Source organism: Panthera uncia (genome assembly GCF_023721935.1).
Source record: "Panthera uncia isolate 11264 chromosome B3 unlocalized genomic scaffold, Puncia_PCG_1.0 HiC_scaffold_1, whole genome shotgun sequence".
Classification (NCBI taxonomy): domain Eukaryota; kingdom Metazoa; phylum Chordata; class Mammalia; order Carnivora; family Felidae; genus Panthera; species Panthera uncia.
Genome location: NW_026057582.1, coordinates 41,229,019 through 41,253,849, shown reverse-complemented (window position 1 = coordinate 41,253,849; position 24,831 = coordinate 41,229,019). Strand labels below are relative to the sequence as shown.

Below are 24,831 nucleotides of genomic sequence, written 5' to 3'. Positions count from 1 at the left end.
GGGGCAGAGAGAGAGGGAGACACAGAATCGGAAACAGGCTCCAGGCTCCGAGCCATCAGCCCAGAGGCTGACGCGGGGCTCGAACTCACGGACTGCGAGATCGTGACCTGGCTGAAGTCGGACGCTTAACCGACTGCGCCACCCAGGCGCCCCGGGAATGCAGTCTTCTGATTCTATGTGATTCAGATGCTAAGACAATGAGGTAACTGGCCCAATGTTTCCAAGGTCTGATCAGTTCTACAGTATAGAATCACTCAAAGTTCATTCTGAAAATATATTCTAAAATGTTAAATTACTCACCAAAAAAAAAAAGAAAGAAAGAAATGGTAGTTATGTGATATGATGGAGGTGTTAGCTAACAGTATGTTGGTAATCATTTTGCAATATATAAGTATATCAATACAACACATTATATACCTTAAACTTACACAATGCTATATGTCAATGATATCTCACTAAAGCTAGAGAAGTAAAATAAAATGTTAGATTATGTTCCAGAAAACCTGGCCTTCAAAATGCTATCTATGCTCTCTATGGGACCCAAAGGCATGCTATATTTAGTTCATTGCTAAAGGCTTTGTAAATAGATGTAAAAACTACTCTGGCGTAAGAGAGAACAAGAAAAAAGTTAATATCAGATGAAGCTCTACCTGCCATGTGATATCTAAGCTTAATGTCAGTTTTAAGCATTATGGAAAGCCCTCAGTACCTGATCAGTTACCATTTATTCCATGAATCGAGCTAATGCTTTTTCCATTAATTGAGCTGAATTCCATTTTATTTTTTTAAGTGTATTTATTTAGTTTGAGAGGGAGAGAGGGAGAGAGATTATGAGTGGGAGAGGGGCAGAGAGAGAGAGAGAGAGAGAGAGAGAGAGAGAGAGAGGGAGGGAGAATCCCAAGCAGGCTCCACACTGTCACCACAGAGCCTGATGAGGGGCTCGGTCTCACAAACCATGAGATCATGACCTGAGTCAAAATCAAGAGTCGGACACTTAATCAACTGAGCCACCCAGGTGACCTGAGCTGAATTCCATTTTAAAACCACACCTCAGCCCCATATTGCTACTCAGGATAGTTACATATGGGACTACTGTTTAACTGGCCGAGTGCAATAAAGCATGCCCACCCCTCCTCCCAATTGTGCTGGAAAGTTTCAGGCCCAGAATGGTTACCAGCTGGAAGAGCTTTTAAGCAACCCCTTTTAAGCAACCAACAGTACTCAATGCCAAGTGCTAGATGTTGTGAGGCTCTCCAAAAATAATAAGCAAAACGAGACAGTGCAGTGTATAGAAACTGAGCAATACTGACAATAAATGTTGGAGGAGTTTCAGAAAGGAGGGCTCATCATGACTTAGGGTTGCCAGGAAGGTTTCTGCAAGAGCTGCATACAGACAAATGCATGTCTGCAGAAATGCATGTTCTGGTGACAGTGACCACAGCCTGATGAAGGCAGAGGTCAGGAAAAGTGAAGTGGAAAGTAGACCCCAGACAGATCATGGAGGTCCTTGAATATACCGGTGGTATATAAAAGAGACAAATACATGTTAAGAAATGTCTCCGATCCACAAACTGTTGAGTCTCCAAGTTACCTGATCTAAATCTCTGAGTCCTTGTTTTAACATTTACTCCCTCCTACACTTTCGCCATGTTGTATTTTTGCTTTGCACCACTAATCCTTTGAATTTCGAAAATAGCTTTGGCTTCCTGAGGCCAGCTTGAGAGGCTGGCATTTCTTTGAGATCACACAGAACTTACTACTATATTGCCGGAAAGACTCAGCTGGTGCAAAGATTTTTATTTTAACCACCAAGACTGATTTCCCTTCCGCAACACAGGAATATGCCCAGAGAGGCTTTATGTCTAAGGTAGTTAGCTGCTCTGGACATACAAAATTGCACACACAGGTAGTCGCCGCTGCCTCTGTGCTAGAGAGACAGTCTCTACTAACCCTATTTTATGGGTTTCCCCCGCTCATTTTCTCAAAAGAAAACTTAGGAGGAGAAGAAGGGAACGTGCAGTGTCCCACAGCTGACTTGCACAAACCGAACTGTGAGTGTGCATACGTGTGTATGTGCGTGTGTTAACAATATGAGCTCTGCCTAGAACTCTTGGAATTAATGCACTCCTGAAGCCTCAGTTCAGTCTGAGATCGTTGGTGCAAAAACAGCCTTGAAAAATCATTGTCTTAAAAAAAATTAGCACAATCCACAAAATTATCCCTGTCATCAATCTTTCCCCCTTTCCAAACAGCTTAACATTTCCTGTGTTAAAGGAAGACAAAAGCTTGACTGTAGTCAATACATATAACTGCTCTTCAGAAGTGTCATGAACATCAAAATGAAAGAAAGAGACAAGAGTACATTAAATTGTTTTTAGGCCAGCATCTGATTTTCCGTTGGCTTGGCCAGCTCACCTTTCTACTTGGTTCATACGAATTTCTATTTTGTGGTCCTTGGCAGACATTTGTGAGCACAGTTGGAAAGGGTCAGCGGGAAGGATGTCTATTCGTTTTTATGAATTTAACCTATTTATAACCTTCCTCGTGCTAAAAAGAGGATTTAAGGCTTCTGACAAAAACACCTACAATACAAAGGGATAAAAATAAGTAAATGGAAACTTCAGGAAATAAGTGTTTTTAAAACCTACGGAAATCATGAGTTTGTTGAATCTTTCACCATAGGTGTGTGGACAGATTTTTCTCCCCTAGAATCCCCAACTAGTACTAATCTGTAAGTAATCAACAGTTCAAATGGAAAGATCTATGAAGAAATAATATCTTGGCCTTGGAAGATGTCCTCCTCTGCAGACCTAATTTCTCTTAGGGGCTCATCCTCGTGAGGCAGAGAGAGGGAGGGATCACAATATCTATTTTAAACTTGGGCACCAGGGTGCCTTGCCTATGTTAAAAGGGAGGTCCCAAGTCTTCCATTCCTTCTGTCTAGGAAAAATAAAACAATTCAGTCCTTCCCAAAGTAAGGGCGAATGGCATGACCCTCAAATCCAGAAACCCTGGCTACCAACTCGGGACACAAAGAAACCCCAGGCAACTGGCACGTGCCCACCAAGGAAACTCATATCGGAAGATGCTCAGTCTTCCCAGATGCAGGTGTCTGGGGACAAACGTCTCCAGTGCAGATTTAGGAGTCTGTAATGTGACCAAGGGCTTTCTGGGGAAAATTAAAACATAGGTATTGAATTTAAGTTTGATCTCTCTGTCACCGTATAAAGCTGGCTGGTTTTTTTTTTTTTCTGTAAGACACGCTAATACAATACACAAAAGATCACTAAAAGCACTGTAAATCTCTACCAATGGGGATTCTATTCATAGAATATACAAACACTTCTTAAAATCCCCTTTCTCCATTCTCCTGTATGAACAGAAGCCGCCTTACCCCAAGGGAACAACAAGCAGTCGATCAGTATGGGGCAGTTGTCCTCTTGAGTAAGACCCAGGCTTCAGTGTGTTGTACAGCTCTCTAGGTAATTCCAATGTGCAGCCAAGATCCAGAGCCACTGGTCTGGAGGCTTTAGCCAATCTGCCATTCACTTTGCGCTGGTTACATTGGATTAAAGTTTCGTTCCTCCCTCCCCTTCCATACACATACTTACTTATGTTGGCCCTGGCAGCTTCCTGAGCAACATTTTATTTTATTTATTTTTTTTCCTGAGCAACCTTTTAATCCACAGTTTAACATGTTATACATCAAAATACATAGATGTTTGAAATGTCACAGTTCCCACTACTTGTGTGGAGCATTTTCCCTTGCTGCCATAGCCCATGTTGCACTATATGAGGGGCAGAGCGAGAGCAAGAGAGAGAGAGAGAGAGAGAGAGAGAGAGAGAGAGAGAGAGAGAATTCTAAGTAGACTCCAAGTTGTCAGTGCAGAGCCGAATGTGGGGCTCACACTCACGGAACCTAAGATCATGACCCAAGCCGCAATCAAGAGTCAGACGCTTACTGAGCCACTTGCGTGCCCCAAGTGCTGTTTCTATAGGGCCTAACCCCCACACCTTTGCCTGCAATTCATTCTACCTTCCCACCAATTCAAAACACAGTTGTCCTGTATTCCTCTCTCTTTTATCTTAGAATCATCCTACATCACCTGCTAATGAACCTGATAAATTAATAATAAAATGTAAATGATAATATCCTAATGAGGTACTCTGCCCAGACAGATCTGCATTTTTTTCTAAGGCCTTCTCAAGATACATAATCTCAATCCCAGGTAAGGCTCTAGTACTGAAAAGTAGGCATCATGTAGGGGCGCCTGGGTGGCTCAGTCGGTTGAGCGTCCGACTTCGGCTCAGGTCATGATCTCACGGTTTGTGAGTTCAAGCCCCGCATCGGGCTCTGTGCTGACAGCTCAGGGCCTGGAGCCTGCTTCGGATTCTCTGTCTCCCTCTCTCTCTCTGCCCCTAACCCACTCGCATTCTGTCTCTGTATCTCTCAAAAACAAATAAACATTAAAAAAAAAAATTAAAAAAAAAAAAAGAAAAGTAGGCATCATGTTAAGGCAGAAAGGGTGATATAAATTAGGAGATCAGGCAAAGCTCCCTTGAAGTCACATTTCCCAGATGGCTGCTACTCAAAGCAGCCCCTGGTTGTAAGTGATGATTTAGTCCTACATTGTGGAATTGCTCAGCCACTGACCTCACATCTATGGGACCACTCTCTAGACCCATGCTAAGTTCCCTCTTCATATGTTAGCCTCTCGGTATTCCCACAGCACATAGCACACGTGTAGTAGGCACTCACCGAATGTCTGACAAAAAAATAGATACATGAGAGCCCTTCATTCTTCTGCTTTCCACAAACATCCCTAGGTTATTAACTGAATATTTATCATGATTTTTTTTTAATTTTTTTTTAACATTTTATTTATTTTTGAGACAGAGAGAGACACAGCATGAACGAGGGAGGGGCAGAGAGAGAGGGAGACACAGAATCAGAAGCAGGCTCCAGGCTCTGGGCCATCAGCCCAGAGCCCGACGCGGGGCTCAAACTCATGGACCGTGAGATCGTGACCTGAGCCGAAGTCAGACGCCCAACCGACTGAGCCACCCAGGCGCCCCTATGATTTTTAAAGACCTCTAGGGGAAAATATTCCACTTCCTAAATCAAAAGCCCGTTCCAATGCTAGAGGTAGGCTTTGAAATGAAAGGGAAGGTAGCTATAATACTCCTGCACTTAACTACTTGATGGTTTTGAAAGCACGGTCCATCCAGAACATCAACCAAACTGAAGTGGCCAAAATGGTCTCCTGAGGAAGAAAATGCAACAACGCCACCCTCAGGCTCTCATCCAGAACTTATGAATTCGAAACATATTGAAAATGAAGGTATTATTTTAACAAGATTGGTCATGGGATTCTTAGAGGATAGAAGAGACATGGATAGTATCAGCTACAAGGAAGTGAACAGAAAAACACATGAACCCTGGCTGATAGACCTGGTGACTGACACTCACCTCCACCCATTCCACCAGCCACGTGACCACACTCCCCTTGCAACGACCATTTAGAAATGGGCATGTGACCTAACCCCAGCCAATTGGAGGCAAGAATTCTACTGGGGGATTCTTGGAAAGCTTCCTGTCTCTGAAGAAAGAAATACAGTGAAAAGATAGCCTCCTGGTTTCCCTGGACAGTGTCTTTTCCCGGTGTGACACGTGAAGCTGTTACAGCCATACCAACAGCTGTAAGGAGGCCAGTCCAGGGGCAAAGTCAGCACACCAAGCAGGACAGTGCAGCAAGGTGGGCAAATTTGGGTCACTGATGACAGCAGAGCTACTGAGTCAACTGACCCAAGAGCTCTGTCTCTGGACTTCTTGTTTTGGAGAAAATACATTTCTTTTTTCTTTAAACCAATTTAAGTTACGGTCCCTGCTACCGATAGCTAAAGGCATCCTGGCAGATACAGAATGCAAAAAGGAAAGAATCCCCAGGTACTAATTGCACTGGAAATGTTTAAACATTATAATGGATATGTCAGGGCACCTGGCTGGCTCAGGTGGTTAAGCGACTGATTCTTGGTTTCGGCTCAGGTCATGACCTCACAGTTCGTGGGATGGAGCCCCATGTCGGGCTCTTCACTGACAGTGTGGAACCTGCTTGGGATTCTCTCTCTCTCCCTCTTTCTCCTCCTCCCCCGCTCATTCTCTCTATCTCTCTCACCTCTCTCTCACCTCTCTCTCAAAATAAAGAAATAAACTTTTTAAATAAATAAATAAATAAATAAATAAAATGGATATGCTGACTCAACTTGGATCATATGGATTTTAAATTTTTTTTTAATGTTTATTCATTTTTGAGAGAGAGAGACAGAGCACAAGCAGGGGAGGGGCAGAAAGAGAGGGAGATACAGAATCCGAAGCAGGCTGGTCTGGTCCAACTTCAGCTCAGGTTGTGATCTCAGCGTTCATGAGTTCGAGCCCTGCATCAGGTTCTATGCTGACAGCTCAGAGCCTGGAGCCTGTTTCAGATTCTGTGTCTTCCTCTCTCTCTCTGCCCCTCTCCTACTCATGCTCTGTCTTTCATTCTCTCTCTCTCTCTCTCTCTCAAAAATAAGTAAACATTAAAAAAAATTTTTTTAAAGCAGAATTGTATGACATACTATAATACATAACAGGATTAGAAGTGGTGTGAGTCATAGTGTCTACTCTGTGCGGGTCCTTGCCAATAAATTTGAAAATGAACTTGTTAGATAAGAGAAGAAATTGTTTCTGCATATGGGGCGCCTGGGTGGCTCAGTCGGTTAAGCGTCCGATTTCGGCTCAGGTCATGATCTCACAGTCCGTGAGTTTGAGCCCTGCATTGGGCTCTGTGCTGACAGCTGGGAGCCTGGAGCCTGCTTCCCATTCTGTGTCTCCCTCTCTCTCTGCCCCTCCCCTGCTTGTACTGTGTGTCTCTCTCTCTCAAAAATAAACAAACATTAAAAAAAAAAAAGAACTTCCTATATACCAATCAACTGATCCACCTCTGCTATAACAGGGGATTTTCACTCCTAATTCTATCTCAGTGACATACAGTTCATTCCACTCACACCTCCCAACAGCAAGATCAAGAAGCTGAGCAATCTCCCTCCAAAGCTTTAGAGGTGATGTGTATGTGGCAATGCAGAAAACAGAAGTTCCGAGAATTTGAGGCCATGAATCTACTGCTTTGCCTTAGAAAGTCATCTAAGTTTTCTGCTCATGTTATTTCACAGGAAATGAAATTATAATCTATTCAAAGAGTTTGTGTTATTTTTAGCCAATCCCAGCTACCCACTTCAATCTGTTCATTTTTAAAGGTTTATATGGGTTTTAGCATTTGCTTTGGAACACCATTCATATTGTAAAATAGGATGTGATAATCTATAAATAAAATAACCCGCCTGAAAGCAAAAATGAAAAAGGTCAACTAGAATGGTATTATATTAAATAGAATTCTTTTTAAAAGGTCTCAATTTTTGCATTTTTAAAATTTGTTTGATGTTAATTTATTTTTGAGAGAGAGAGAGCGAACGAGCAGAGGAGGGGCAGTGAGACACACACACACACACACACACACACACACACACACACACACACAGAATCCAAAGCAGGCTCCAGGCTCCAAGCTCTCAGAACAGAGCTGGACACAGGGCTCACACCCATGAACCGCGAGATCATGACCCGAGCTGAGTTGGACACTTAACTGCCTGAGCCACTCAGGCGCCCCTCAATTTTTGCATATCTAATGATTCATGAAGAAAAAACTATACTAAAGTTTACAAGATTCACACTCTGACTAGAGCTGCCCTGCAGTACTACTTTCTAAAATGATGCTTTCCATGAAACACTTACTGAAATCTGTGTTAGTTTCATATTTAGTGGCTCAAAACAACACAAATTTATTATCTGAGAGTTCTGCAGGTCAAAAGTTTGAAATAGGTCTTGAGGGCCTAAAACCAAGGTGCCAACATGGTTATAGTCTAGAGGTTCAAGGGGAGAATTCATCTCCTTGTCTTTCTGAGCTTCTGGAGGCTGCTGGCATCCCTTGGCTCATGACCACATCACTCTTACCTCTGCCTCTCTCATCACATCTCTTTGTCTGCCTCTGACTCTCCTACCTCCCTCTTATAAAGGCATTTGTGATTATACTGGGCCTCCTCAGATGATCCAGAATAACCTCCCCATCTCAAGATCCTTAACTTAATCATCGGCAAAGTCCTTTTGGCCGTGTAAGGTAACAAATTCACAAGCTCCAGAGATCAGGACATAGACATCTTTAGGGACCCACTATTCTACCTACCACAAAAGTCCATCACAGAAGGTTTTCCAAATCCAAATAGAGGTTTTCCTCTGTTTCATCTGACCTGAGTGTACTTAGAAAACTGTATGCATTAATATTGACCAGAAGCTAGTACTGGTTATAAGTGACTAGGAGATATTCCCGTCACTCCAAGAAAAAGCTGATGAGCAAATAAAAGTTTAGTCCCAGACACTACTCAAACACAGTCTTCCCACGATGGAAAGAAAAAAAACAAAACAAAACAAAACAAAACAGCTTGGAAGATGTGTTCCTTGTCTGGGTTCCCAGGAAACTCAGTCCTAAAAACATGTGGATACAATGAATTTATCGGGAAAGCAAGTGACAATAAAAGGTAAGAGACATCTAGGGAAATGGTAAATTATTATTTTTAACAGAAAAACCTGATATATTAAAAAAAAACATTCCCTGTGGGAATCACTTTTAAAACCGTAACAAATCACTAAACTGGTATCACTAATTTAAGAAAACTTAGCTGTGCATCAGGCTGGAATAAGGAGGCAGGACGGGAGGACAATAGGGCCCCCTTCAGTATTTCTGCTTTGCCCTGTTATAACCTACTTTTACTATAGAACTCACCCTCCCCACATTGAAACCTTTATGAAATGAGCTCCGTTCTAATCCATAAAAGGCACTATTCTTGTTTTTCTCTGTGTCCCCAGTGCCATGCAAAGTACCAGGAACAGAGTAGATGCTCAGTCAGGTTTGTTGGATGAACTAATTAACCAAATGGAAAGGACAGTTCATCAAAGAAAAGCATTCCTCCTTTGCCTGCAAACCTTCAAAACTTTACAAGTCCAATTTGAGCTTTAAAAAAAGACAGAGCTTATTTTAAACTGCACACCCATGCAATAAACTGACACAGCGATTTCCCAGCTCTACACGCATTTTAGTGCACTCACCCTTTCTCACCACCAATCTAAAAAAGAGAGTTTTCATGGGAGGGGAGAACGATCTTTAAGAAATTATATGCATGGGCATCTGGGTGGCTCCATCGGTTAAGCACCCAGCTCTTGATTTCGGCTGAGGTCATGATCTCACGGTTCGTAAGATTGAGCCCTACATCGAATCCCTGCTTGGGATTCTTGCTCTCCCTCTTTCTCGGCGCCCCCCCCCCCCCAAAATAAATAAATATTTAAATTTTTTATTTTTTTATGTTTTTATTTTTGAAAGAGAGAGACAGAGCACAAGCAGGGAAGGGGCAGAGAGAGAGAGAGGGAGGGAGACAAAGAATCCAAAGCAGGCTCCAGGCTCTGAGCTGTTGACACAGAGCCCGATGCAGGGCTTGAACCCACGAACCGTGAGATCATGACCTGAACCTAAGATGGATGCCCAACTGACTGAGCCACTCAGGCGCCCCAGTAAATAAATATTTAAAAAAGAAATCATATGCAATAGGATTCTAAATTGGACACTTCAACTGAGGCACCAAGATACACTAGTATGATATTCCTGAGCAAAGCTCCAGGCCAACATCCACACTTTCAATGAAATCGCCAAACACCGGTTCTGTGACTTTTCAACCTAACCTCGGCTACACTGAAGGTTACAAACGGGGCTGGCTGTTAAAGACCAAGAAAATTTTAGAGAGGGTTCTTCTTTGGAGAAGAGGTCACCTTACCTCAAGTCAAGAGAGTAAGGCCTCAAGGAATCACCCAGAGCTTATAGCATCTCTCCAGAAAAAGCCAAGAGGAGACAGACAGGGGAGCTTCCCTGCTGACCGGGAAGACAGTGTCAGCGGGGAGGTGAGCCTGCATTCACAGAGCCTCTCATTGATAATTTGGGCAGTACCCAAGAGACAGCGACCACACGGGTGTCCAGACGCTGGCTGCTGAACGGAGACTGTCTGACAACGGAATGCAGCCATAAGAATACAGCAAAGTGACAAGCCTGTGAAAAGCTCACACAGAAGTGGGGGAGGAATTTCCGCTAGGCACCAAATTCTACAGGGACAGAAGGTAACCCCACGTATTTGTTTTCTGACTTCAGACCATTCACGCTGCTTGTTCAGCACGCTGGTTACTCACATCCCTCCCCATTTGGAAGTCCTCCCAAAACCTATAGCTGTCTTCCAGCTGGGAAGGAAAGAAATGGAACTCCCTCCAAAAATTAGGTAACTGTGCTCTTAGTGGAGACTGTTTGGAGTCTTGCTATTTAACAGCACTAAATATAAACCTATAAAAAGAAAGTGATAACTTTTTCTGAAATGAACCACCCATAAACATAACCAGAAAATCCATTCTGCCCCATAATCGATGCCAAGAAAGCAAGCTGCCACCTTAGAAAAATAAAGAAGGACAGGGAGTTGGAAAAGGGAAACACGCATGCCTCTTACCCAGGCCCTGATTCTGCTGCTCCCACTCGATGGCGTCTGGCACCTGGTAGGTAGCTCCCTCCAAAGGGCCCAGGTTTCCTTGTTCTAAACCAGGTTCCTGAGACGTGACGCCAGGGAGAGTAAACCCCAGCAGCTCAGCATCACCATCCAAGCTCTCATCCAGGGGCTCTGCCTCTTTATCTTCTTCATCTTCCTCCTCATCTTCCTCTTCTTCATCTTCCTCCTCCTCATCCTCTTCATCCTCATCTTCTTCTCCCTCTAGAAAAAAAGAAACCAACAAGAAACATAAAGGAATACAGTAAGTGCCTACATATGAATCTTTTGAAATGACCCAAACACTACAAAATAATTGTGCTTGACCTTTTAAAACAAATTTTAGGGGCGCCTGGGTGGCGCAGTCGGTTAAGCGTCCGACTTCAGCCAGGTCACGATCTCGCGGTCCGTGAGTTCGAGCCCCGCGTCAGGCTCTGGGCTGATGGCTCGGAGCCTGGAGCCTGTTTCCGATTCTGTGTCTCCCTCTCTCTCTGCCCCTCCCCCGTTCATGCTCTGTCTCTCTCTGTCCCAAAAATAAATAAAAAACGTTGAAAAAAAATTTTTTTTTACAAATAAAATAAAATAAAACAAATTTTAGGAGCACCTGGGTGGCTTAGTCAGTTAAGCGCCCGACTCTTGAATTTGGCTCAGGTCATGATCCCAGGGTTGTGGGATCAAGCCCTGTGTTGGGCTCCATGCTGAGCATAGAATCTGCTTAAGATTCTCCTTCTCTCTTTCTTTCTTTCTCTCTCTCTCTCTCTCTCTCTCCCTCCCTCCCTCTCTCCTTCTCTCTTCCCTCCCCTCCTGACTGCATGTTCTCTTTCTAAAATAATAATAATAATGATGTTGATAATAATAATACAAATTTTATAGCTAAAGTTGGGCAATGTGAGCACCACAGGATTATTGCTCAACATATACCTATGTTTTAAACTTTCAAAATCACAGCTATGTCAGATAATTGTTATGCAGCATGTTTATTTGGAGTCAAAGTTCAGGTAATATAAATATTTATTGGTCATATTTACATGTACAAAGGTAGGGAATATCCCTTCCCTGTTTTCTGGAGGTCATTAAAGACTTCCCCATTAGGTTAATATCTAAAATATATTAAAAAATGTATATAATTCAACACCAAAAAGACAAATAATCCAGTTAAAAAATGGGCAGAAAACCTGAATAGACATTTTCCCAAAGAAGACATACGGATGGTCAACAGACACATGAAAAGATGCTCAACATCACTCATCATCAGGGAAGTGCAAATAAAAATACAGTGAGATATCACCTTACACCTGTGAGAATGGCTAGAATCAAAAAGACAATAAATAAAAATGTTGTTGAAGATGTGAAGAAAAAATAAGCCTGTGCACTGTTGGTGGGAATGCAAATTGGTGCAGCCACTGTGGAAAAAAGTAAGTAGATGCCTCAAAAAGTTAAAAATATAAATACCATATGATCCAGTGATTCCACTACTGGATATTTACCCAAAGAAAACAAAGACATTAATTCAAAAAGATTTATGCACCCTTATGTTTATTGCGGCATTACTTACAATAGCCAAGATATGGAAACATCTATCCATGGATAGAAGAATGGATAAAGAAGATGTGGGGTGTATACACACACACACACACACACACACACACACACACACACACACAGACACTATGGAATATTAGTCATAAAAAAGAATGAGATCTTGCCATTTGTAATAACATGGATGGACCTAAGGGGTATTATGCCAGCAGACACAATGAAATAAGTCAGCAGAGAAAGACAAATACCATATGATTTCACTTATGTGTAGAATCTAAAAACTAAAACAAATGAATAAACAAACAAAGCAGAAACAGACCCATAAATACAGACAACAAACTGATAGTTGTCAGAAGGAAAAAGGATGGGAAGTGGGCAAAAGGGGTGAAAGGGAATGGAAGATAGAAGCTTCCAGTTATGGAATGAATTAAGTCACAAGGATAAAAGGTGCAGCAGAAGAAACACAGTCGATGGTATATAATAGTGTAGTATGGTGACAGGTGATAGCTACACTTGTAGTGAACTCAACACAACATATAAACTTGTCGCATCACCATGTTGTACACCTAAAACTAATGTAACATTGTGTGTCAACCAGACTCCAATTAAAGAGAAAAGCCTTGCCCATTAGAAAAGTATACTAAAATACTAACAGGATTTAAAGGGAATGTCCCAGTCCTTTCATATCTTATAATACTAAACAAAAGAATTGATTACTTTGGCACAATTTTCCTTCTACTCTTCTTCCCCATCAGTGAGTAGAATTCACAACATGTTAAGTGAGAGGTATATATACCACTCCTGGCTCCTTTTGGAGGAGTGACCCAAGGAGCTGGAAACAATTACATCAATTATTCTCATTCCAACTTTAAAGGAGATTAGGAAATAGGATATTGATCAAAGACAGTCAGAAAAGCACCACTTGAAAAAAAAAATCATTGTGGTTACCATCATCATAAGAGTTAAATTCACAATTTGTCACATTCAATGCTTCAAGAGGAGTAGGTTTAGGAAACATAAGATCCCCAATTTTACTTTGTTTCACCAATTTTAATTTCCTAAGAATACTCTGAGGCCCACCCTCACCATGGATGCACCCCCGAAGTCCCTGAAGCTTCACTGAAGGCCTTCCCCTTGATCTCTTCTCTTGGCTCTTGACATGGCAGTTATGCAACAGGGAACTCTCCCGGGATGGTGGAGAAGGGAAGAGAGAAGATTAGAGCCACCCAGGAGTTCTGAGCTCTCTTTTTCTGCTTCTAGACAATTTTCTCTATGCACGTTCCTTTTCACCTATCATTTACAGGGTTTTTTTTTTTTTAACTTTTAAAAAATATTATACCTAATCTTTTTCATTCTTATATATCCCTTATCTTTGTAGGACTTAATACCTCTCACTATTCCAAAAATTGAATAACTATTTATCAAGCACCTAGTTCCAGGCACTAGGAATAAAGCAATAATGTCTCTGCCTTCACGGAGCTGATACGCACTCAAGGGGATACACAGCAAACAGATACATAATACAACATTACACTCTGATTAAAACTGCCAAGAAGGGGTGTCTGGGTGACTCAGTCAGTTGAGCATCCGACTCTTGATTTTGGCTCAGGTCATGATCTCATGATTTGTGAGTTTGAGCCCCACGTTGGGCTCTGCACTGACAGTGAGAAGCCTGTTTGGGATTCTCCGTCTCTCTCTCTCTCATTCTCTCTCTCTCTCTCTCCCTCTCTCAAAATATATAAACATTTTTTTAAAAACATGAAAAGAAGATGGAAAGTTCCAGTCCCTGCTTTTTTGGAGGGGAGATCAAGGAAAAGTTTGAAAAGAGATTATACCAAAATAAATAATACTCTTTAATTTAGGTCAATATCTACAGGAAGGGCATTCCCAGTAGCAGAGAATAGAAGGAACAGCAAAAACAAAAGCCTTGGGGCAGATGTGTGCTGTGTTCAAAGAATGACAAAGACTGGGCCCCAGGAAGCAGGAAGGGACAGGAAATGAGGTGAGGGGGTAGGCAGGGGCCAGATCTGATTTATATTTATGAGCAATGACTGACTGCAGGGTGAAAAACAGACTATATCAGAGCAAGAAACAAATTAGGAGGCTATTTCAAATTAGCAAAGAGACCCATTAGGAGGCTATTTCAAAACGCAGGGGATAAGATGACAGTGCTTTAGACAAGGGATGTTGGAAGAGATGGTCAGATATAGGATGTAATGTGAAGGCAGTCTGAAGGTAGAGAGAGTCCTGCTGATAATTATGATGTGGGATGTGGAAGGAAGGTCTCACTTATTAAAGCTAGGAACTGAAGGGTAAAAAGCAAAATCAAGAATTTTATCTGAGACAGATTAATTATGTGATTGCTATGCCTATGACTTCTAAATGGAAATGCCAGAAGCCTTGGGAAGATCAAAGCTCTAGCTTTTGATTTCTAGATAGAAATCTAGGAGTCATCAATTTAGAAATGATATTGACATGGGAATGCAAGCTGGTGCAGCCACTCTGGAAAACAGTACGAAGGTTCCTCAAAAAACTAAAAATAGAACTACCCTATGACCCAGAAATTGCACTACTAGGCATTTATCCGAGGGATACAGGTATGCTGTTTCGAAGGGGCACATTTCACCCCAATGTTTTTGGTAGCACTATCAACAAGAGCCAAGGTATGGAAAGAGCCCAAATGTCCATCGATGGATGAATGGATAAAGAAGATGTGGTGTGTATATATACGTATATATATATGTATATATACACACACACATACAATGGAGTATTACTCGGCAATCAAAAAGAATGAAATCTTGCCATTTGCAACTACGTGGATGGAACTGGAGGGTATTATGCTGAGTGAAATTAGAGAAAGACAAAAATCATATGACTTCACTCATATGAGGACATAACAGATGAGCATAAGGGAAGGGAAACAAAAATAATATAAAAACAGGGAGGGGGACAAAACAGAAGAGACTCATAAATATGGAAAACAAACTGAGGGTTACTGGAGGGGTTGTGGGAGGGGGGGATGGACTAAATGGGTAAGGGGCATTAAAGAATCTACTCCTGAAATCATTGTTTCACTATACCCTAACTAATTAGGATGTAAATTTTAAAAAAATTAAAAATTAAATTAAAAAAAAAAAGCAATGATATTGACAGCCTTGAGACTGGTTGAGATCACCAAGAGAATGAGTGTGGCAAAAGGGAAAAGGGAACGTGATCCAGACCAAGCCCTGAGTTAGAAGTTGGCCAACAGAGGGGGGATCCAGCAAAGAAGTGACCACTAAGGTAGGAGAAAAACCAAAACGAGTGCGGTATCAAGGGAACCAAAGGACTAAAACATTTCTGAGGGCCTGAGTAAGAATTTGAGAATTCTGTCAGTGACATTACCTCTGGCTCTGACACTTTGGAGGTGATTAGTGACTTGACACAAGTTGTCTGCGTGGAATGACAGGGATAAAAGCCAGACAGGAGTGGTTGAAAAGAAAATTAGAAAAAAAGACAGTAGATGCAACAAATACTAAAAAAAAAAAAAAGAAAAGAAAAAAAAGCGCATGAAAATTTTTTGAAAAAAAGAGCAGGGACAGAAGGGGGTAGCCAGAGAGAGATGCAGGGTCCAAGGTAGCTTAAAACAGGAGATGCTAGAATTTGCTTGTAACTTGCTGGGTAAGATCTGGCAGAGCGGGGGCTATTGATGACTCAGGAGGGAGGGGAGAGAGCTGCTGGAAGAATGTCTGGAGACGAGGTGTGGCAGCGTGGTTGCATACGTGGACTTGAGCCACACAAACGTACCATGACTGTGGGATTCGGGACAAGTTACTGTGCCTCAGCTTGAGTTAACACCTAAGGCACTCAGAACTAAGCCTCGCCCATGGTGGCCACTATGTAAGGTTGCCTTCCGTGCCAACACTGGGAAGGGATGGGATCCAGCGCACGGGCCGGCTCCCACACACCCTCCACCGCAGTGGGCACAGGTGTAGGCAGAAGGATAGATCTGCTGGTGGGAACATGTGAGAGTTGCCTTCGTCTTTCTTTTATTTTCTCAGTCAAATGAGAAACTAAGAAGGAAAAAAAAAAAGAAATGTTGGTGGTTTGAAAGTGTGAAATAGTCATCGTGGAAAACGGGCCAGTGAATTCCCCTGGAAAATGTGGCAGGACTGGCAGGCAGCCCTGTGGGCCCACGTGAGATGCGGCATCATAAATTCAAAGTGAGACATGTTAAGACGGTTGTGTTTTTCTCCAGCCACGTTCGGTTGCTTGGCTTCAGGCCTGTGGGGAGGGGTAGAGTAGGCAGATTTAACAAGCAGCAAATTTTGGGAGGAGAGCTTAGTGGGGGAGGGGTGGGGAAAGGAGACGGTTGGTTGTGTGTGAAGAGAGTGGCTAAAGATGGACCAGGTACAAACTCCCAACAATAACACAAATAAGTTCTGGGCATCTAATGTACAGTACGGTGATGATAATTAGCAATACTGCAGGGGAGCCTGGGTGGCTCAGTCAGTTAAGCTTGATTTGGGCTCAGGTCATGATCTCACGGTTCATGAGATCGAGCCCTATATTGGGATTCTCTCTCTCCCTCTCTCTCTCTCTCTGCTCCTCCTCAACTCATGCTTGTGCTTGCTCATTCGCTCTCTCTCTCTCTCTCTCTCTGTCAAAATAAATGAACATTTAAAAAAAATATCGTATTACATAGTTGAAAATTATTATGACAGTAGATCTTAAATACTATCACCACAAAAAATAGTTAATTATGTGAGGAGATGGAAATGTTAACTAACCTTCTTGGGTAACCATTTTGCAACATGTTAAGTGTATCAAATCATCATGTGGTACACCTTAAACTCACATACTTCCAGTAAAGCTGGAAGCGGGGGGGGGGGGGGGGGGGGGATATGAACCAGGGACTCTAATTAAAGAGAAGCCGAGGAAGAAATTGGATAGAGAAAAAGTATGGAGAGGCGCCTGGGTGACTCAGTCAGTTAAGCATCTGGCTTCAGCTCAGGTCATGATCTCACAGTTTGTGAGTTCAAGCCCCGCATGGGCTCTGTGCTAACAGCTCAGAGCCTGGAGCCTGCTTTGGATTCTGTGTCTCCCTCTCTCTCTGCCCCTCCCCTGCTCATGCTCTGTCTCTGTGTCTTTCTCTCTCTCAAAAATAAATAAACATTAAAAAAATGTTTAAAGCAAAGAAAAAGCATGGGTTCCTTGGAATTTGGAGAAAATTATCAGGGATCATCAAAACTATTTGGTGGCTTCACTGACCTTCCTCCTGTACACAGAAATTGATCATAGGCCAAAAAGAACATTTCTTTATTTTTAAAGCACTATAAAATCACTTTTAGCTACCTTTCCTTTCCACAAACCTAAAAGAGCTGTACTTGATGGAATGATTTTGACAACATGAAACTAATCCCCTAGGAACACAAAGACAAAACCAGAGCAACGAGCCCTGAGTTTTCAGCTCTCATCATTGAACTGTTGACCACTGACCACTATCACCTACCAAGGACAACTTCTACTTGGCCCTCAATGGGCTCAGCTAATCCCTGCTCCTTAAAGCATAGAGCTATATGGGGGCGCCTGGGTGGCTTGGTCGGTTAAGCGTCCGACTTCGGCTCAGGTCATGATCTCACGGTCCATGAGTTCGAGCCCCGCGTCAGGCTCTGTGCTGACAGCTCAGAGCCTGGAGCCTGTTTCAGATTGTGTGTCTCCCTCTCTCTCTGCCCCTCCCCTGTTCATGCTCTGTCTCTCTCTGTCTCAAAAATAAATAAATGTTAAAAAAAAAATTTTTTTAAAAAGCATAGAGCTATATGATCCAGCAATCCCAAATCTGGGTATATATCCTAAGGAAACAAAATCATTATCCTAAAGAGGTATCTGTACTCCTGTGTTCATAGCAGCATAATTCACAATAGCCAAGGCATGGAAACAACCTATGTGCCCATTAACAGACAAATGGATAAAGAAAATGTGATATACATATAACAGAAAATTATTCAGCCTTTAAAAAGAAGGAAATCCTGTCATTTGCCATGTGGATGAAACTGAAGGGCATTATGCTGAGTGAAATAAGTCAGGGGGGCATCTGTGTGGCTCAGTCAGTTAAACATCTGACTTCGCTCGTGTCGTGATCTCACGGTTCATGAGTTCAAGCCCCACGTCAGGCTCTGTGCTGACAACTCAGAGCCTGGAGCTTGCTTCTGATTCTGTGTCTCCCTGTATCTCTGCCCCTCCCTCCCTCCCTCCCTCCCTCTCTCTCTCTCTCTCCCCCTCAAAAATAAATAAACATCAAAAATTTTTTTAAAAAAATAAGTCAGACAGAGAAAGACAAATACTACATGCTATCACTTATAGGTGGAATCTAAAAAAATTTTTTTAAAGTGTAACTCACAAAAACAGAAAGTAGAAAAGTAGTTGCCAGGGGCTAGAGTGTAAAGAAAATAGGGTGAGATTGGTAAAAGGGTACAAACTTTCAGTTGCCAGGGGCTAGAGTGTAAAGAAAATAGGGTGAGATTGGTAAAAGGGTACAAACTTTCAGCTATATAATGGTCCAAAGGCCTAATGTATAATGTGCTGACAATAGTTGATAACACTGTATTATATCACTGAAATGTGCTAAGAGAGTAAAACTTAAATGTCCTCACACAAAAAGAGTAAATATGTGAAGTGATGAAAGTGTTAATCAATCCAATGGTGGGAATCCCTTTACAATGTTATGTGTACCATCACCATATTATACGCTCTAAATATCTTACTTATAGCTTTATCTGTCAACTATACCTCAACAAAGTCAGACAAAATAAAGCACAGAGCTATAAACATAATGAAAAGGACCTCAGAAGTCATCTTACTCCATGCTTTCACATCCTAAAAAGAGAGATGCATGTAAGCAAGTCTAGGCCAACAAGAAGGTCACTACCTTCAAAATGTGATTTCAGTGACATTGCCTAGGTCAACGTGTCTCATAATCTCTCCTCCACTCACACACCCTGGTAGAGCCTTCCTTCCCCTCCTTCCTGTCCCGAAATGCCCGACATGAGTTGTATACTCCACGTCAGAGTATTCTCTTGGAGGAATGCTCTCTCCAAAACACTATTGAGTAGCATACAATTTCTACTGGAAAAAAAAGAGGGCCCCTGACTGCAGTGGGGGATAAGAGAGGAAAGCCTTCTCCTTGTACCACCCATCCCCCCCTTCAAAACACAAAGGAACTTATAAGGTTTACGATTTGTCACTTTTCATACTTGAGGACTTATGTAGCAAGCCCGACAAGACAGCTCTAGAAAAAGGAAGTTTCAGGAAGCATGCAGAGAAGACAGGAGGAAGACAAGAGTGAGAGTTCTCTTTTAGTCTAACTTTATTTCCTAGTTATCTTTGTCCACCAGACAATGTTCTTATTTTGTAGGACTCTACAATCATTTTTTTTTTAACTTTTTAACGTTTATTTATTTTTGACACAGAGAGAGACAGAGCATGAACGGGGGAGGGCCAGAGAGAGGGAGACACAGAATCTGAAACAGGCTCCAGGCTCTGAGTGGTCAGCACAGAGCCCGACGCGGGGCTCGAACTCACGGACCGCGAGATCATGACCTGAGCCGAAGTCGGCCGCTTAACCGACTGAGCCACCCAGGCGCCCCTACAATCATTTTTGTAGCTGCTAAACACCTTTAGTAGTATGTCACTGGTACCCTGCTACAATTTCACATGGAACAGTGACTACTCCTACAAATCGGTAACAAAGAAAGGCATGATCACCTTTCCTAATATTACCAAAGTAATGTATTTTATTGCAGTTTGACGCAGAAAGGTGGAAAACCACCGGATAAAGGAAGGATAGTCTTGTCCTCTGTTGTGGCACCAATAAGGAGCACAGTGCTTGGCAATCAGCAATGCTCACGAAGTATTTGTTGAATGGATAGACAGACGAATGAATGCATAAACAATGAGTTAGATCCAGGTTTTTAACAACTGCCTAGATCTAAAGATACACAGAGTAACAATCAATAAACAGGAACACATTCCTCTGAATAATCTTGCAGCAAGCACAAAGGCAACATGTAAGAACATAGGAGAACAGGTGCAAAGCAAACCACAGTTTACGCATTCATTTTCCATTCATAAAAACTAAAGAGACAGTCATCTGTATTTCAGCCAGGCCTTCAACTAGTTACACCCAAGAGCAACAAGGATGTCGTGAACACCTCTGATCGCAAAGGGCAATGACATGAAATAAACGTTCAGCAAATAAAACTGTGCCAAAAACAATAACAGGATCCCTGATCCAAAGAACGAAATCTAAAGGAAGAACTCATTCAAATAACACTACCAAGCTGTATTCAAAAGTTATAGGGGTAATACTTTCTGAATTTTGTAATTTTGTTACACCTAAAATTTTATTTTCGTTTACCTGAATCCTAAATAAGTATGTAGGTCAATGTAAAACATGCGCACACAAGTATTCCTATTAAAATAACAGAAAAAGAAAAACACGAACCTCTAAAAAGAAGCAACCGTTCTCGGTTTACCATATGTTAACAGATACCCAGTAACAGTGATCAAAGACTTAAAGTTCTGTTTGCCCTGAGAATCCCTGAGAAAACACTGCAGTCCAGGTAGGGAAGGTTCACAGAGTTCAGCTGTGTGACCTGGAACGGAAAATGCATCCTGGCAATTGGCACTTCCTTAATCCCAGGCTGACTTGACACTGATTACTTCCTAATACCAAACAATCGCAGTGACGCGAACCACCACCAAGGGGGCAGTAATGACAGTTTCTGAGTAACGACCTCTAGTGACAGACAGTATCCTCCCACCACTTCTCACTGTTCCCACTCCCAAGCACGTGACACACATTATGTAAATCCTCATTCACTCTCGCTGAACTAGCATCAGCATTGAACTGAATTCAAGATGCACCGTCAGGCACTGACTGAGGTTCCTTGCCATGAAGCTAATGGATTTTTCCATAGTATTCTTACTAAGATCAAGTCACTTGCTGATTATGTCCACTGTCAAAAACTGTGACACCTAACCACCGTGAAACACTGACTCAGGTGTCAGCCAAAAAGAACAAACATAGGTGTTTGGAGAGTAGACAGCTCAGTGTGCAACAGGGATGCGACCTGGTTCAATTTCTCATTGTTGGGCTTGAGGCGAGCTGAAGCTGTAAAATGAAAGCTGTGAAACATTAAACGGAGATGTCAGGTAAGTGCCACATGGCTAAGAGATGCCTGGTGATATTAAGTAGTGTGTCCACAACTTCAACAGAGAAATGTCCTATTGCAAGTAGCAGAGAGGAAAAAATAAAAATCTGTCTAGACAGTATCCTCTCTAAGCCAAGTTCATCTGTCTGGCCACTCTCTGACAGACTCTCTTAACAGCTATTTTATAAGCCATAACAATACTTCGAACTTACATGGGGGTTTTCTTCCGAAGGAAGAAATGCTTGCCAGGCATTATCCCCTAAGCTTACACTGTTGGCTCAACAGAAAGCAAGATTGATAAGCTTTGTTTTCCTTACAGCCCTACAGAGCTAGTGTTGTAACTGCCTTGCATGCTTAAATATAGGAGCAGAGCCTCAAACAGCTTTATTAAACCCAGAATTTTTGTCTAAGTCAGGCCTGTTTGATTTGTTGCAAACACTTCTGCCTAAGGTTATCACAACCAAGAGTTTTAATTTTGTTCAGGACCAGAACCACGGGTTAACTCTCCATGAAATCAAATAGGACATATGGGAGAAAAGTCACCCCATGGTCGCAGCCTGAGTGATCTCACTCTGCTACAAAGTCTGGTCCCCATTAATTTAATAGGCAGCTGCCACCAAAGGTCCTCAGTGTCTCTCATTCCATCTTTGTCACAGTTTAGACATTTTTGGATTTCCAGAAGCTAGAGATGTAGCTAGCATCCCCAGAGTATTACTAATGAGTCAAAGAGAACCTTGGTTGAGACTACATCACCCCAATAATGGAGGTAGGAAGAACCCCAGCAGTAATACTCTACCCAACCTAAACTGTCTCTCTTTGATTTACAGGAAGAAGAGGATCTCGCCTGCACTTCCTGCCTCTTTGAAATAGCAGTCATCAGTCTGAATCATCGTCTTTTAAGCGTCACACTTCTCTTTTTAATGGCCCTTTTATTTCCTTCGCAAAGTTTAACATTAATCCTAAGGTAAACAAATTAGAGCCCAGGAAGAAAAGAACGAATGGGGGCGGGGTGGGGGGTGGGGAGAACAGGGTGGCTTGGCTGGGCAGATGCTGAGTACCTATTAGTCTTTCTCCTGCTTCCCCCTTAAAGGGAGTGATTCGGACACATCCCAGTGAGGTATTTCTAAAAGAAGAAACATTTGTTAGGACACATCCCAGTGAGATATTTCTAAAAGAAGAAACATTTGTTAGCGTGTGTTTTCCTGGCAACCCCTATGCAAATATAATCAAAAGCCACTGTAACACAATGGTTTCCACAGTAAAAGAGAGACTGATGCACTTTGGATGACCCTGCTTTTAGTTTCTAGATGTTTTAACTGGGGCATAAAGTTGGGTAGAAAACTTAAAAGCCAGAAAAGGAAAACTTAAACTTGTTTTGAGGATATGAAACAAATCTCCAGCAGATGGCTCTCTGGTATCGTAAGGGGTTGAGGAACCCCAGCAGCTTCTGAAATAATATCCACCAAATTCAGCAGCTACCAATGTTAAGAGGACTCAAAATTTATAGGATTCCATTACATTTCTAAAATCTTAAATATTCCTGCCAACTAATTGCTTTTATATTTTATCATGTAATACTGGATATATAGAATAGAATATATACACAATATTTATATTATTAAGCTTACTAACGACATGAACCCCAGAGAACTTAAGAACTTCCAGCTCTGGCTTCCCAAAGTGGATTTAAAGAATCATTTAAGTTTATTGAATCCCCTCTTACCTGCCTGAGTGCAGATGCTGGTATGCATTCCAATGAAAGGAAATGAAAAATGTTCGACCTCACAATGGGATGCCAGAAATCTAAACAAATTCCCACTGAACGTCTAGCAGAATATAACTGGCAACCACTTCTTCATTCACATAAAAAGTGTTCAACTTCAGACCCAGAATAAGCCCTGGATTTCAAACGATAACAACAACAAGCAGGACAAGTAGCAAGCGCGTCAATTAAACAAGATAACGGTCCTTAAACCATACACTCCATCACTAATCATTTACCCAACGCCTGGTACCTACAGGCCAATGTGGACAGAAGGATCAGACCCTGTCCACCCGCCCTTAAGGAGGTCTGAAGAACTCATCTAAGAGCACAAACTGATGATCAATGAGGAAGAGAGACTCTTTTTTGGGTATGCATACTAATAAAAATGAAACAGGATAGGTAAACATGTGAATTGATTGCTAATGCTTTAAAAATCAGAATATTTCGGGGCGCCTGGGTGGCTCAGTCGGTTGAGCGTCCGACTTTGGCTCAGGTCATGATCTTGCGGTTCGTGAGTTCAAGCCCCGCGTCAGGCTCTGTGCTGACAGCTCGGAGCCTGGAGCCTGTTTCAGATTCTGTGTCTCCCTCTCTCTCTCTCTGACCCTCCCCGGTTCATGCTCTGTCTCTCTCTGTCTCAAAAATAAATAAACGTTAAAAAAATAAAAATATTTTAAAAAGGAAAATAAAATAAAAATAAAAATCAGAATATTTCACATAAAAATCAAAATTTTCAGCTTATCCTGAAAAACTTCCAAGATCTGGCATCACCGAGCTCACATACTTCTCCTGGCAACAATACAAACAAGATCTGTCTGGATCAGAGGGAGTGTGATCCCACCACACCACACTCAACACTCCCTGCTGTTTTAGGTGCCTTCCTCTTTGCTTACTTACAATGTCCACCTGGCCCCTGTCCCATGGTTGCATGGAGAGGATGTGAATATCTCATTGTAACAATTAATACATAGTAGTGCATGATAAGTGATATGTAATTTTAATTGACAAATGATGTAAAATACTCATATTTATTATGCATTTACTCCAGGTCAAGTAAGTATTTACTACACGCAAGACCTCATTTTATTCTTACAGCAAGAGATAGGAATATCAATAGCCCTCCCATACACAGATAGGAAAACTGAAGTCTAAAGAAATTAAACAATTTGGTCAATATCACAACGCTCATTCATCATGGAGCTAAGACTTCAACATAGACTGTCCATGTAAGACCAGAACCAGAGCTATTATCCACTAGTCTGTACTGCTCTTCGCTGTAGGCTAGGCGGTCTGAGAGGCCCCTAAGGAGGATGAGTTTAGGCTTAACTGTTTCTATGTCTCCTTCCTGTCCTCTGTCAACTTGAACTCCATTGCATTCTGTTTACAGAGTAGCATAGCACTAAGTATTATTTATTACAGGATGTGATAGAGTGAGCTTATTATCATACAGGTATATTTCTTTTATGTTGAGAACAGTCTTGCACTGCCTAGACATCAATCATACCATGCTTTTAACAGAGATGGACTTTCCTCATAAGGGTGGGATGGTGTCAATCATGACAGTTGTCTGGCTGTCATTTGCCCAGGGATGGAAAGTGTGTCCTTCAACCTGCAAAGGAGGACAGATAATATGGATGTGGGATTGGGGATTCCCTACTTGGTGGTGGGCCCCAG

General features: G+C 42.0%; 1 protein-coding gene across 1 annotated transcript in view; it reads right to left on the bottom strand.

The window, feature by feature from the left end:
• The window catches only part of ARMH4 (armadillo like helical domain containing 4), a 123,868-nt gene that overhangs the window by 82,494 nt on the left and 16,543 nt on the right, over window positions 1–24,831 (bottom strand). The window contains exon 4 of the mRNA XM_049612702.1: window positions 10,630–10,887. Coding sequence (XP_049468659.1) covers window positions 10,630–10,887 — 258 coding nt within the window. The remainder of the gene's footprint in view (window positions 1–10,629; window positions 10,888–24,831) is intronic.